A 13,727-nucleotide genomic window follows, 5' to 3' on the forward strand; every position below is an offset into this window, starting at 1 on the left:
AAATCAATGCAACTATTTGTAATTGCTTGTTTCACAAGATTAAAAGTGCTTAGACTTGATCTTTGTCTCCTGTTTAGTGGCCAACATGACCTGTGCCTCTGTCGTAAAAACACAAGTCCTGGTCATCAGCATTAGCTCCTGTCACCAAATCCATATCGCTATTATTTCTGGAATTTTAATGGTGTTACAATTTATAGCTTATCAAATGCAGTTACCTAAATTGCTGTTAGGGAAAGACAGTTTAACTGTCTCTTTTTAATTACGATATAATTTAATGTTGAGGCTGAGATGGGAGTCCTGCAGCAGATGACAAACACAGGTCTGTGTTAAACTGTTCTGCAGGTAGAAATATCTGGTATATCCTACAGTGTGAGTTTGTATCAGTGAGAAACTTTTGACACATTAACAGCCAAACAAACAGGCTGCATTCGGTATTAAGAAGCTGCAGAAAGTGCATCTTTCATGTGCAAGTCAAACTTTAGATGTGGACTTAATTCTGCATTAAGAGTTGATACAATAAAAAAATGCAGCTCACTGTATGAAACAGATGCAATGAGAGACTTGAGGAAACGATCTGAACAACCAGCATTTTATTGCATGTTTAGAATGCTCACGTCAGTCATCGCCACTGACAACAAGAGAGTGGTCTGCATCAGACAGACAAGGAATGATGAGGAGGTTACAGACTGATGGAAATGATGAGCAATAATATTTCTCTATAAAAAAACAGGAAAAAAAGAAAGTACAGAGTACATCTTCAAAGAAAAAAAAGAAAGAAAGAGAAAGAAAGACAAGCTGCTGCAGGATGAGAGCACCGTGACAGCTCTTCGGCTGCCTCCCCCTACCCCCTCTTCTTTCCCTCCCTCCCCCCTCCATGTAGAAAAAAAAAACAAAGTGTGATGTGAGAGAGGGAGAAAGAGGAAAGAGGGGGACGGAATGACAGCGGGCTGGATGGTTAGTGATGGATGAAACAATGGCGTCTTAGCTCGGGTGCCAGTGTGTGTGTGTGTGTGTGTGATGTTGTGGGGGATCTGATGCCACACGGCCGCAGTTTGCAGGACGTTACACCTTCGACCTGCCTGCTGTGCTTGGTTTGACTCATTTACAATGACCCTTGAGATAAAAATATAAATATCTTGATGCCAAACAAAATGTTTGTGTTTTTACCTACGTGAAGTGGATGAGAAGGACACATCTCTGATGCGCGAGTGAAATGAATTTCTCAAACAAAAAAAAAGGAAAAAAAAAAAGACAGCATTTAACAATATTCTTTACATCTTGGCACTGCATATTTTTCTTCTTTTTCCTATTAATTTCATATAAAATATCATTAGATTGATACACCCTTATATTATTACTGACCACTTAAACCATACCCCCACCCCCACCACCCCAATCTCTGTGACCCTGGGATTAGTCATGCAAGATATTTCCATCTTGTAGAGGAAATATACCTGTCTGCCCTTTTCTCAGAGCAGTAATCTTTAACATACAGCCACAGAAGGCAGTGGTTGGACCATCAAAAGGAAGTATCAAAAACAGCTTAACACAAAGAGGGAAAAAAATCTGTACAAAATGCTTAGGTCAATGATAACAGAGAAAAGTCTGTTTTCTATATTACAGTTTAAAATCCAAAATCGGGGATAATCTCCCCCCCAGCCTGCCCCTGCCCAGCTCACCCAGATGTCTGTGAGGATGATGTGATTTTTTTTTTCTTTTTTTTTTTTTAAAGCAAGGATTACTAAGTAAAATACATTTGCAGCACAGTTTGCTATTCCAATACATACAGCAGTTTTTCTCATAGCTATTTCATAGTTAATACAAAGCAGTGGCGATAAAGCAAACATCATAACACAAATGTATTTTTTGATCTTAAAAAAAAAAACAAAAAAAAAACAATAGAGAGAGAGAGAGGACAGGAAAAGACAAAGGCTATACTGACATGTATGTACAACCTAATATTGGAACGCCCTTAAAACAACCCATCAGAGAACAGACAGGATGAATGTGCCACACACAGCTGGGTGATATCTCCATGAACAAAAGGCCTGAGGTTTGGATTGGTTTTGGCAAAAAGGATGAAACCTTTAAGATAAACAAGCTCTAATTTTCTCATTTTTCTTTTTTTTTTTTTTGTACTTTTTTCTCTCTACAGTATCAGACTACACATGCAAGACATACAACTAAGTGCAACTGAGTGAAATGTTTGTTTATTTCTCTTCTCATTTAATTGAATCATTCCCTATAGGTTTGAAATGAGGTATGCGTACTAACGGTTTTCTCATGCTGTTATCTTTAGTAATGTCAAGCTACACATGCTGAGAATGTTCTAATCTAACCAGCGCTTTTCCCTCCTTTTTGAATACCAAACAAACCAGCCAGATGACTGGGGGTTTGTGGATGAGCTTGGCTCTGTTCTCACGATCCTAGCCCCGGCTGTAACTGACCCATCCCACAGCTGCCTGGATATTAAATACATCTTCTGGAAACCACAGATTGCCCTTTTTCCTTTTTAGTTAATGAGCGGTGAACTTAAAAAAAAAAAAATAATAACAATAACAATAACTGCCATAAAGTACCTTGTACCCAGCTTATTAGTTGACAGGAGTGTTTTTTAATATAAAAAGTAATAAGTTGACAGAAACTAAACACAATCATAAAGTCTTGCCAATCTTAACAAAGACACTAAAACCCCTAACAAGTGGCATACAATCATTTCAAAGCATACAAAAGTTAAGGAATAAAAGAAGAGACACATTGAATCATTGTGTGGTCCAGTTGAAGTATAGAATCCATTTCACATTGTTCTCTGCAAAGCTTTTCCCATTTACCAGTATATTTTTCCTCATCAGCTTTCTCTACATACCCTTTATGTTGCACACAAATCTGTTCCTGACCAAAAAAGCTCCCTTTTCAACTCACTGGCCCAAAGACGAAAAAAAAAAAAAAAAAAAAAAAAAGTTTCCCTAATTTGGTCATCATGTAGTCAGACTGTCAGCGCCTCCCATTCAGATTTGGTCACTGCAAAAAATTACTGCAGCTGTCCTGTTCAAGACACCCCCCCTTTGGTTTTTTTTTTTTTTTAATTATAAAAATGAATGAAAACACCAGTTTGAGGAGCATTTCCCTCGATTCAGTCTGCCACCGGCCCGACCGCAGCTGCTGAGATCGTCCAATGGGAGAGAATGGAGGAGAGATATTTGGCCTTATCAGCTATTGCATGGAACACACAACATTGACTTTGTAGTTTATCTTTGGTAGTCACAGAACAAGATATTAAAACACATTAACAACTTAAAAAAAAAGCCAAATAAAACATAAAATAATAATAATAATAATAATGATAATAAATAAAACAAATTAAAAGTGGTTGATTGCAGTCTTGAAATTCATGGTCTCTTTAAAATTTAGCTCTATCAAGGCTGGAATTTTTTTGTCGCTGCGTCACAAAACCACATGTGGATTTCACTCAGTTCAATGTTGTGGACTACAACTATTGGCTTTTTGGGTGACACTGAACAACGAGGCATCCACATCCCCTACATGGCATATACTGTACGTCTGGGCCCCTTTCTGATGGCTGTCAAATGCTGGAATGTGCAATGTTTAGGTCTTATTGCAAAGTCTTGGGATTTTGTTCCCTTGGAGGAAAGAAAATGAGCATTTCATCTGGTGTGCAATTATTAACACTCACTAAAAAACTTAAAACTGGTCATGCGTGTGATACAAATAAAACTACAGGGAATGCACGTTTATCTTTCAAGCTCTGAATGAAATTACAGCGTGGAAAGCAGACACGTTTGATTAACAATGACAGTTGTGTTCAGGAATCACAATTAGTTGGTCTAAATCATTATCTCGCCGGTGCACACCTGACATTTTCATTTTGCTTTAAAAAACCTGGAGCTTGTAAGTGATCAGAAATTCTGTTGCAGCTAAGCATGCTCTGCCGTGAGGGGCTGTTTTAAAGTATAATTTCATAAGGATAAACCATAACCTGCATGATTTCTCTGTCATTCATTCGCATCTTAAATTAAGCTTCATTGATGCGTGGAGAGAGCCTTCATTATGAGTAGTGCATTGCCAATGGACTTCATGAGGGAGGTGGTGAGGGGTGGGCTACACCTCAGAGTGGTGGTGACTTTTTTTTTTTCTTTTTTCTCTTCTTTTCTTATGCTGGGAAGATTGTGGAATAAATGACAGAAAAATACTGCTCGGTATCTGACATTCTGCTTCATGTGTGTGTGTTTAAAAGAACAACATGAAAGGAAATCATAAACATTCATCATCAAGTGCTGACCACACAGAATCTCCACAGCATGGGCATGAGGTCTGATCAGTTTAAAGAAATTAAAAAAAAAAGAAAAAAAAAGATGCAACATCAAGAACAGCATTGAATGATGGAAAAGACACATTATGTTGATATTTTAGAACCTCTCACCCCCCAAACAAAAAATACACCCAAATAAAAACATCCCTCCCACCCTAGATGGAATCAAACCAATCAGAAGTGTTGAAGGCAGTGACAATGAACAGAAGTCTGCACTCGTTCTCCCTTACACCCAGACACACACACCCAGACACACACACACACACACACACACACACACACACACACACACACACACACACACAGACACACACACGCAAGCACGGTGTAAATTAAATGTCAGTCATTCTCTCTCTCTTCAGTTTGTGGTTAGATGTGTGTGTCTGTGACAGAGAGAGGGAGAGAAAAAGAAAGAGAGAGAGGGAGTGGGGGTGGGTGGGGGAGAGACACAACCCCTCCTGCAGTCCGCAGAGTGCAGTACGTCCTGGCTGCACGGCGAGGGTCTCCCAGAGTCTGACCGCGAGCACGTCGCCCCCGTACCAAACAAGTCCGTCCGACACATGAGTAGAAATGAAGTTTTCACTTTTTAAGCTTTACTTAAATCAAAAGTAGAAAGGAATCAGAAAAGAGGACCCTCACGTCGGGTGTATTTCTGTGTTGTTTGTGTGTGTTTTTGCTATGTATTGTAATGGCACTAAAAAGTTAACTTGGAGACATTTGAGAGCTGTCATCAGTGGCTGAGACTGCAGTTCAGTGTTTGTTATCTGCGGAGCGCTTCTCGTCTCCCAGATGACCCAGACTGCCTCTGCCTCTGAGGCTGGGGAGGGCTGGCGCTAACCCTTACAGCATGTCGTCGTGGCCCTGGTCGTCGTCGTAATCTCTGTGGTGATCGAAATCCGGACTGTGATTGGCGGTCGTTACCAGGGAGAGGGGCCCTTCATGGTCTTCGGGGTCCAGTGGTTCCTCCTTAACGCTGATGTGATGCCTGGAGGAGGAGAAGAGAGTGAAAATGTAGCTCCACTTCTGCCATCCTTAACTTTCTTACATCCTTTTTTTTTTTTTTTTTTTTTTTATAACCTCTCACACAGGCAGCCACAAAGTGATACAGACCTGTGCTGATTCTGTTTATAGAGAAGGAAACAGGGGAACAAAAACAAATGTCTGGCTACAGTGAGACTGTGAGTGGGGGCCTCAGTGGTGCTGATGATAATTTCAGCTTTCTTTTGAGCTATTCCAATCCCGGCAAAGCTGCAGGCTTTTTATTTTCATGGCAACCGACAACAGGGTATTCACTTAGAATTGATAAATGAGGAAGATTAACAACGTGAGACGAGGAGAGGAGAGAATGGACTCTGCGGAGCGAGTGGGCTGCCGTTGTCAGCCTCCTGGTGGCGGAGGATCAGCGGCGCGCTGTGTGTTCCCCTTCCTGCTCGTTAACATGCACAACCTGCGAGGCGGGTCTCCAGAGGACGACCCCGAGCCGGCTTCTATCATTAATCAACTTCAAGCAAACACAGCGACCAGACACCGCCATACATGCTTTAAACTCCAGAATTAATGCATATTTTCAACCAAGTGTCAATAAGGGAAGAAAAGCGCTGGCAGGAAAGGCGCGCGAGGAGAGCAGCAGCGGCGCACTCGGCACAACACTGTGATAAGAAACAGAGCCCTTATGAGAATAATAACGCTGTCACTTGTAAACAAGGCAAAAAACATGAGCCCCCCCCCCACAGCTTACAGCCTGGGCAAAAGAGCCACTAAAGAGATGAGATCTGCCAAATTTCTCATTACAGAAACAGAGCAGGAATGAAGCGCAGGGGGAGAGGAGGCCTGGCTGTGGCAGAGGAAAAAAAACAAAAAAACATTATGAGCAGCTGCAGGGGACTTGCTGCTCTAACCTGCGGTGCCAGGCTGCTGTAGTGGAGGTAGAGCGGTGTCAGGATGAGGCACCGGGCTCATTTACTACAACAACAAGGGACAACTGGCACATTCTTCATCACCAAAGCACACATTTGATTTATTCACACCAGGACGTCTTGTGTAATTTGCAACTATTGTGATGGAGACGCTTGTATGCTAATGAGCTGACATATTTTGGTGTAAATTATAAAAAGGGGAAAAAGTAAAGTCAGCTTTTCTATCATTTTCACATCAAAGTAACTCCACAAGTGCCGTAGCCTCAGGTCTGACTCTGTGGCTGCGGGGCAGACATGAAATTGTTATTATTATGCTATTGAACTGCATGCTGATTCTACACTTTGCTTATAATTAGACTTCTCTGGATACCTGACTCTCGTCTGGCTGTTTAACAGAAACAGACTCTGGTTTCTTCGCTGTGTTAAAAAGCTGTGTCTTGTCAAGCGGCAGCACATGTGGAAAACACATGTTGTCGCACAGTTAACTGTGGTGATGAACTTGTATTAGCTACAGTGTGAGCCAAAGTATCAAAGAGGAACAGGGGTGTTTTTGCATATGTTAGTTTAAGACTCATTCCCTGAGTGTGAGGACACTTGCACTGATGGGGACACTGTATATAACCTTTAATGCTCAATCTGAAGGAATGAAACGGTGGGTATGTTTTGTTAATAAGAGAATAAAGTTCTTTAAAAGCAAAAGAAAACAGTTTTAACTCATTTTGTACTTGCATAAAGCTTATAGACATAATTATGGAGAAAGAGTTAGTGAGCTCTATCAGCCTAAAGATAGAAGCAGAGGGGCAGAGGGAGAAGCAGGCTGCCTTCAGGCCAGCACACCCATCCTGTCTCTGCCTTTCCTGTTCCACAGCCACGCTCAGAGCTATGTTCACAGTGATTAGGGATGGCACTTTCCTCCATTTGGCCAGGAGCTCATTACTGCACCTTTTTTTTTTTTTTTTGTTTTCAGGCAGAATTTCCCCCAAGCTCAGACATTTCAGGAGGCCATCCCCGAGTCTACGCGCGCTGCACATCGGTGGTCTGCCCCCACATCTGGAAACGATGCAGAGTGCGCCGTATTATTTTAGGCTTCAAACAACTTAGCAGACACTCCTATACAACAAGTGAACGGGGAGCTGCGGTTTCCAGGCCGACCGCAACTTTCCTACATGAGAATCTTGGATGATGTCCTCCAGACTAATTATGCTTTTGTGTTGTTTTTCTTTCAGCGGCTCAGAGGCGTTTCTGAATGTGTTGCAGCTCATGTTGCACCGTGTCGGAGCCAGCAGCTCTGTCACTCTGCGTTTTGGCATTTTATAAATATTTTAACAAATTGGAATGCTGATTATGGCGAGACCGAGACAGACAGCAGGACACATAAAGGAGAGTTCATAAACTCGCTGTTAAAATAACAGAGGGGCTCCGGTCTTTTCTTCCCGAACGGTCTGATGATGGAAGCTTCGAAAAGGTGGAGTTTCCTTTTCTGCAGGGAGGCCAGCCGCAGCTCTGGCCATGACCCCACACACCACACCAATATCATCCCTCTTCATTTTATTTATTGTCCTCTCTGGCATTGTTTCTATTTCATCTGATGCCATGCATTAGGTAATTTTAGTGCGTTTTGGGTGGGCGCTGTCTACATCTATTTAGAGTGTTACTGTCTCAGTGGAGTTGAAACTCTTTCCTTTTATTCTCTTTTCTTACACAGACTGTGTTGGAGATAGAAAGCGTGTGTGCCACTCACATAGCTGGCAGGGGCGAGCGTCCTGGGCTGCTGTCACTGCCGTTGCTGTTTCCATGGTCCATTGCTCCATTCATCTCCTCACGGATGGCGTTAGCCAGGGAGTTGAGGGTGGGACTTCCAATGGAAGCAGTAGTGTATAGAGGTATGTTGTTTTCTGCCATTGAAGCCTGAAAAGCGAAGCCCAAAGCATTAAATGTGAAACGGAAGAGAGTTGTCAGCACTTTCTCAGTTGCCCATCACTCTTTTCATACCAGTACATCCCCTCAAAACAACGACTGGGTGACTGCGCTTATGAGACGGACAGAGACTTTTATTTTTTTCTCTTTGGAAGTTGGGAGTGAGGCAGCTACAGGATGAAGTCACATTTTATTTTTACCTGGAAGGCAGCAGAGAGGGTGGGACCATAGCCCAAGCTGGTCTGGATGTTCTTCACTAAGGCTGGACTTCTGCAAACAGAGAAATTGAATTACAACCACAGACTCGTGTCTCACCTAGCATGCATTCCTCGGCTACAGTATCTTATTTCATAAAAAGAAATCAATGCACTTTGTATAAGAACTAAATACATTTACTGGTGTAGTAATGTGGAGATTAAGGCAATAGTTCTGAGATGTTCAATCACTTGACAATACCACACAACTATCACCACTTTCATGGGAAGAAGGACTAAGCTGATGGAGGTAGATCTTGTGAAAGCATGACGGATGGCGAGCTAAACACAAAAAGCATAATGGCAACACTGGTGGGGAGCATGCAGGTGAGGTTGGGGGGGCCTCAGGGGGTTTTGCAGGGCAGGAGGAAGTGCTTACTGTACGAGCAGCTCATCAAAGTTCTCATCAGTGGCGTATTTCCGAGGGCGGCCTCGCTGTATGTGGCGGCCGCGCTTAAACTCGTCATCATCAACAGTCCAAAAGGACCCAAACTCATCCTCTACTCTCACAAAGCACTTATGCAGGGAAAGGTTGGTGCGAATGGCACCCTGGGAAAGCAAAGCAGCAGGGGGGGGGGGGGGGGGGGGGGCAGATGCAGATGCAGTGATCGACAGGAGAGACAGAGGACGGACACACAGACAGACAGACGACAGACAGACGAGGGGAGAGGGTGAGGATCAAAATGAAAATAAGCCACTGTGGGTTATGAAGCATCACCAAAAGGCTTCTGAAAGCATGAAGGGGAGGCACGCCAAAGCAAGCGGGGACTTTGGACGTTATGGCAGACAGACAATGAGATGGAGCAGCAGCAGCAGCAGCAGCAGCAGCCTCTTCCCATCAGTCAACGGTGAGACAGACGCTAGTCGAAGCTCAAAAGGCCGAACCTACCCACTGATCTTTTGAGGCCGTCTCTTTTGGAACTCTATTTCGTCGACTGTCCACACAGCCCCTTTTACGTTTTCTACTCGCACAAAACACTTGTGAAGACTAAGATTATGCCGGACTGCATTCTGCAGTTGGTGCAAAGACAAAGAGAGAAGAAAAAGGTTGCTATCAGTACAGTAAACATGTCTACATGGGAAGAATTTCATTTCAAAGAAGAAATATTTTGACAGGCACTGGAAGAAACCTGAATGAAAACAATAAATAAACCAGAATGTTATTGGCAGTAAATGGTCCTTGAGTTTCAAATGACTTAAACAACACGTAAATATTTACTGGTCTCCATGACAATGGAGTTAAGTGACATACTTTTTTCTTATCATTCAGACAGTCTGAACAGTGTGAGATGCTATAAACTTTACATTTTATTCCTGATATTTTTTTTTTAAGTCCACTCCAGATCATTTAGGTATGAAAGTAGACCTGCATACATCTTCCCCATTTTATTCCAAGAGCTATACTGAGCGCATGTGTATACAGTAAGTGTGTGTGTGTGTGTGTGTGTGTGTGTGTGTGTGTGTGTGTGTGTGTGTGTGTGTGTGTGTGTGTGTGGGGGTTTCATCTCACAGATCAGCTAAGGTTTAGAAGGGGCTTTCATCACTGTCTTTCCCATTAAAATCTCACTTTCTCTGACTCGAGTCATTTCGTTTTTAAGGCTAATGTTTTGTTTTCATTTTGTGCATGCATGCGTGTTTGTGTGTGTGTGTGTGTGTGTGTTTGTGGCCTGGTAGAAAACAGAGTGTTCCCTTCTGAAGTGAGTGTGAGGGACTCAGCCAGGAGTCACTGGCAGAGCACTGCTATGTTAAACTAATGCCACCCACCCTTTCTATTTCGTTCTCTTCTTTACAAGAATGCACATATGCTTGGTTTCTCTGTGTGGTTCGTGTGTTTGTTTAAAGGGTGGTTCATTTGGACAGAATAAGTGGGGGATTGTTATGTATTTGTGTAAAGGTTCATTTCTGAAGGTATTATGCCTGGCTATCATTTAATTCTGCCTAACATCAACACAATGTCTCCTTCTTCTCTGGTGCTGGTCTGAAAGAGTCAGGAGGAACAGCAGAATTACCTTCCACGTTGCTGCGTTGCGCCTAAAATATGCAAACATTCGTGTGAACCAGTTGTAGATTTCGTTTAGTGTTAGCTGCTTTTCTGGAGATTCGAGGATCGCCTGGATGAGGAACAGTGACAGAAACAAACATTTACAATTTTGCTTCCTTCACAAAATGATCAATAATTCACCAGAGGCATGCGGGTTTGTGTGTTCTCTTGAGGAAAACACAGACAACAGCTAAGAAACTGTCTATGTAAAAAGTGCACTGTGTTTATAGAAGTCTTCTGCACTTTCTATTCAAAAAACGGCAGATTTGAATATATTTCCTTTTGTGGGTGTAAATGAAGGGCAAGCGAAAACATTTCTCAGGCAGATTACAGGGCAGCAATTATGGCCGGCTCAGATTAATTCCTGAGATCCCAGATTACTACGGCCGAGCGATAATTGACTGGCCATCTTAAAACAGGTTCATCCCTACTGTTGTGTGAAATGAATTTGGTAATAATCACAGCCACTGAAATGCTTAATCAAATGCAATTGTCATATGTGGCTGTTTTTTGAATCCCGTACGCATTCTTGCACTCATTTGAAGACGGTTAATCTGCCCCTCAGTTTAAATTGTGTTCAAAAATTTTAACAAGAAGCGAAGAGAGAGAGAGAGAGAGAGAGAGAGAGGGAGAGAGAGAGAGAGAGAGAGAGAAAACGGACAAAAAGTAGTTTGTGACCTTCTGAAAAGCAGAATGTGCAGCAGCTGTATCTCTGCCGGCTACTTTCGAAATCAAATAGATTAAAAGTTCAAGCAGAGTCCTTACCTGTCTTATTAGTGAGGCGTACGTGAATGGCGGTCTAACATCTGCATTCATGTAAAACTCTTTGTTCTGACTGATATCTGCACACAGGAAACAAACACACACTGTGTCAACATGGAATAAAATGATCAGGTGTCAACACCAATGTCCAATTAGCATGATTACGTGGCTGTGTGTGTATATACAGATGCAGCATGTGTGGTTATGTGGTTATAATGCAGGACAGATGAGTGTGACTGTGTGTGTGCATCCTGCAGTACCTGGAGAGATGGGCATGTTGTACTTTTCAGAGTAGCGCCGTCGCATGGGGCCCACGCTGTGGAGGCTGTTGGCTGTGATGACGGAGTGGGTCTGGGATAGCGGTGTGAGGGGTGCTGTCGGTGTGGTGGGGGTCTGGGGCAGGCTCAGAGGAGGAGAGGCCTCTGGGGCCGACTTAGACAATGTGACGTTGGACACCAAGTTGAGCTGAGGAGAGGAAGTCAGACCAGGGCCGAACAAACAGAGACACACAGACAGACAGGAGCTCAGTTAGTCCGCTAATTACCCCTGTGTCTCAGACACCTCATTGACTATGCATATCTCTTCTCTAATTGCAGGCGGGACCTGAGATGATCCGTGAACGTTTGCTAAATGTTTGGAAAACAACCCTGGAGCCCCACTCTCCACCTCCTCCATTCTTCACACTCCTCCCTCCCTCCCTCCCTCCCTCTTGCTGCCGTGTCAGGCCCGTTCCCAGCTTTCTGTTTCGCCGCCTTTGTTTAATCTTTTGTCCCGTTTGGACAACACCCCCCCCACCTTATCATCCCCCCACTGTGGCTCTGCAGCGTGGTAACCGGTGAGGGTTGAGTAGTGAAGGGAAGATGGGCGGCCCGAACAGCTCTGAAAAATGACAGTGTGATTCTCACCAACCGCTGAGCAGCCCTGCTAATAAGGCAGCCAGAGGAAGAAGCCAATCTGGGCTAATTACAAGCTGAAATTTTATAATGAGGACTCTAATTAGGAGCTGCTTACAGAGGTGATCTGATGATTAACTACTGTATATGACTGACCTCCATCATCAGGGCCATGATGGCCGCAGTAAAGATGGCATTTTCATGGACAGCGGTGTGCAGAGAATATTTGGTTTCACCACTGAGGCCTGTGTGTGTGGATGGGATGGGTGGGCTGAGGAGAAGGAGGGATTTAAGTAATAATGGCTACAAGGTAAACTAATTATGGCAAGTGCTCCAAAGGTATAGCATGGCTTCCAGCAGCTGTGGCGGCTCCGAGCCAAGTGCCAAGCCTCCATACTGAAGCAGCAGTCAAGTGGAAAATTTTAGCCTGACCCCCTGCTCCAGCTATTAATTGGCAGGAAAACTAATGACACATATACATATTCCCACAAAATTGTTCTAATTGCTAATTTGCCGAAGGAGGCCAGTTTCCAAATTAAACATGACTTCAGACTGTGAGAAAAAGAAATGGGGGAAAAAAAAAAAAAAAAAAAAAAAAAAAAAAAAAAAACAGAGAGAGAGAAATAAAGAGCTGGAGAAGGGGAGGACGCGTCTCATCGCTGACATCAGTTGTTGGTTACGAGGGATCAGATGTCTAATTTCTGCTGATAATGGCGGGAAGGTGATGGTGGTTTTTAACATCTGACTCTACACAAAAATGCAGGACTACCAAATTACCTCTCATCACCAACAGGTATAATAAAGACATCTAAGATTGACACGTCCATTATTTTATTTTATTTTATTTTACACATATTCTTATTGTATTAAAAAAAAGAGACATTCATCGATTATTATGCTGTAAACCGCTCCGCTTTGTGTTTTCTGACTCTCCCATTTTAACAGACATGTGTCCAAGTCCTCACAATGTCTATTTATGTCTTGGAGGCTGAACTCTGCCTTTTTGGCCGAGTCTGCCCAAATAATTTGGATTATTGCTGGGATGCACAAGTGCACACTACATCCTCACCAACAGTAGCAGCAGAAGATGTGTTATTCTAAATCATGAACAAAATAAATCACACTTGGGTTTGCGTGTTTCTGACACAATGCTATCAATAGAATGGGGCTGTGGTGTTGACTTCTCTTCCTGTGGATTAGCAGGCTTTGTTTCATGTTTCATCCATATTCCCTGGCCATAAACACAGAGAGGCTTCAACAATAGGCCAGACAGGCTGGTAATAGCCTTGCCTTTGTTTGCCTCACCATTTGGGCTCACTCCAGTGCCTAGACAAAATGAGACTTCAGACTGAAATTAATTAAATGGTAATTGGTGATCTAATTATACTGGCTTTGACTCGGCAAGCTGCTAAAGAAAATAAACAAAAAGTCCCTCCTTAATTATGTATGGCGTAAAAGGTCAGATTTCTGACAAGAATGCTTAGTGACACCGAGTGCAGACACCCACCCACACACACAGAGGCAAACACAAACACACACACAGGCGCAACCACACACACAGAAACACGCACTGCTAATGTGGCACATTTTGTTTTGATCCCCCCCACCCCCCCC

The 13,727-nt window shown here is 43.1% G+C and overlaps 1 protein-coding gene across 13 annotated transcripts in view; it reads right to left on the reverse strand.

Annotated features, from left to right (window-relative positions):
* Nucleotides 1–575: 575 nt before the first annotated feature.
* The window catches only part of foxp1b (forkhead box P1b), a 150,899-nt gene continuing 137,747 nt past the window's right edge, over nucleotides 576–13,727 (reverse strand). For 12 of the 13 annotated variants that reach the window (XM_087178901.1, XM_087178899.1, XM_087178900.1 and 9 more), the window contains 7 exons: nucleotides 11,481–11,685; nucleotides 11,224–11,300; nucleotides 10,427–10,528; nucleotides 9,307–9,428; nucleotides 8,364–8,433; nucleotides 7,988–8,154; nucleotides 576–5,315 (listed from right to left, as the gene is read on the reverse strand). In XM_087178901.1, coding sequence (XP_087035027.1) covers nucleotides 5,171–5,315; nucleotides 7,988–8,154; nucleotides 8,364–8,433; nucleotides 9,307–9,428; nucleotides 10,427–10,528; nucleotides 11,224–11,300; nucleotides 11,481–11,685 — 888 coding nt within the window. In that variant the 3' untranslated portion in view covers nucleotides 576–5,170. Of the gene's footprint in view, nucleotides 5,316–7,987; nucleotides 8,155–8,363; nucleotides 8,434–8,796; nucleotides 8,967–9,306; nucleotides 9,429–10,426; nucleotides 10,529–11,223; nucleotides 11,301–11,480; nucleotides 11,686–13,727 lie in introns of all 13 variants that reach the window. The other variant, XM_087178908.1, reaches the window with a different exon arrangement.

This window comes from Seriola lalandi, unplaced genomic scaffold, assembly GCF_002814215.2.
Source record: "Seriola lalandi dorsalis isolate HSWRI2012SDOR001 ecotype SW California unplaced genomic scaffold, Sedor1 jcf7180002054748, whole genome shotgun sequence".
Lineage (NCBI taxonomy): Eukaryota > Metazoa > Chordata > Actinopteri > Carangiformes > Carangidae > Seriola > Seriola lalandi.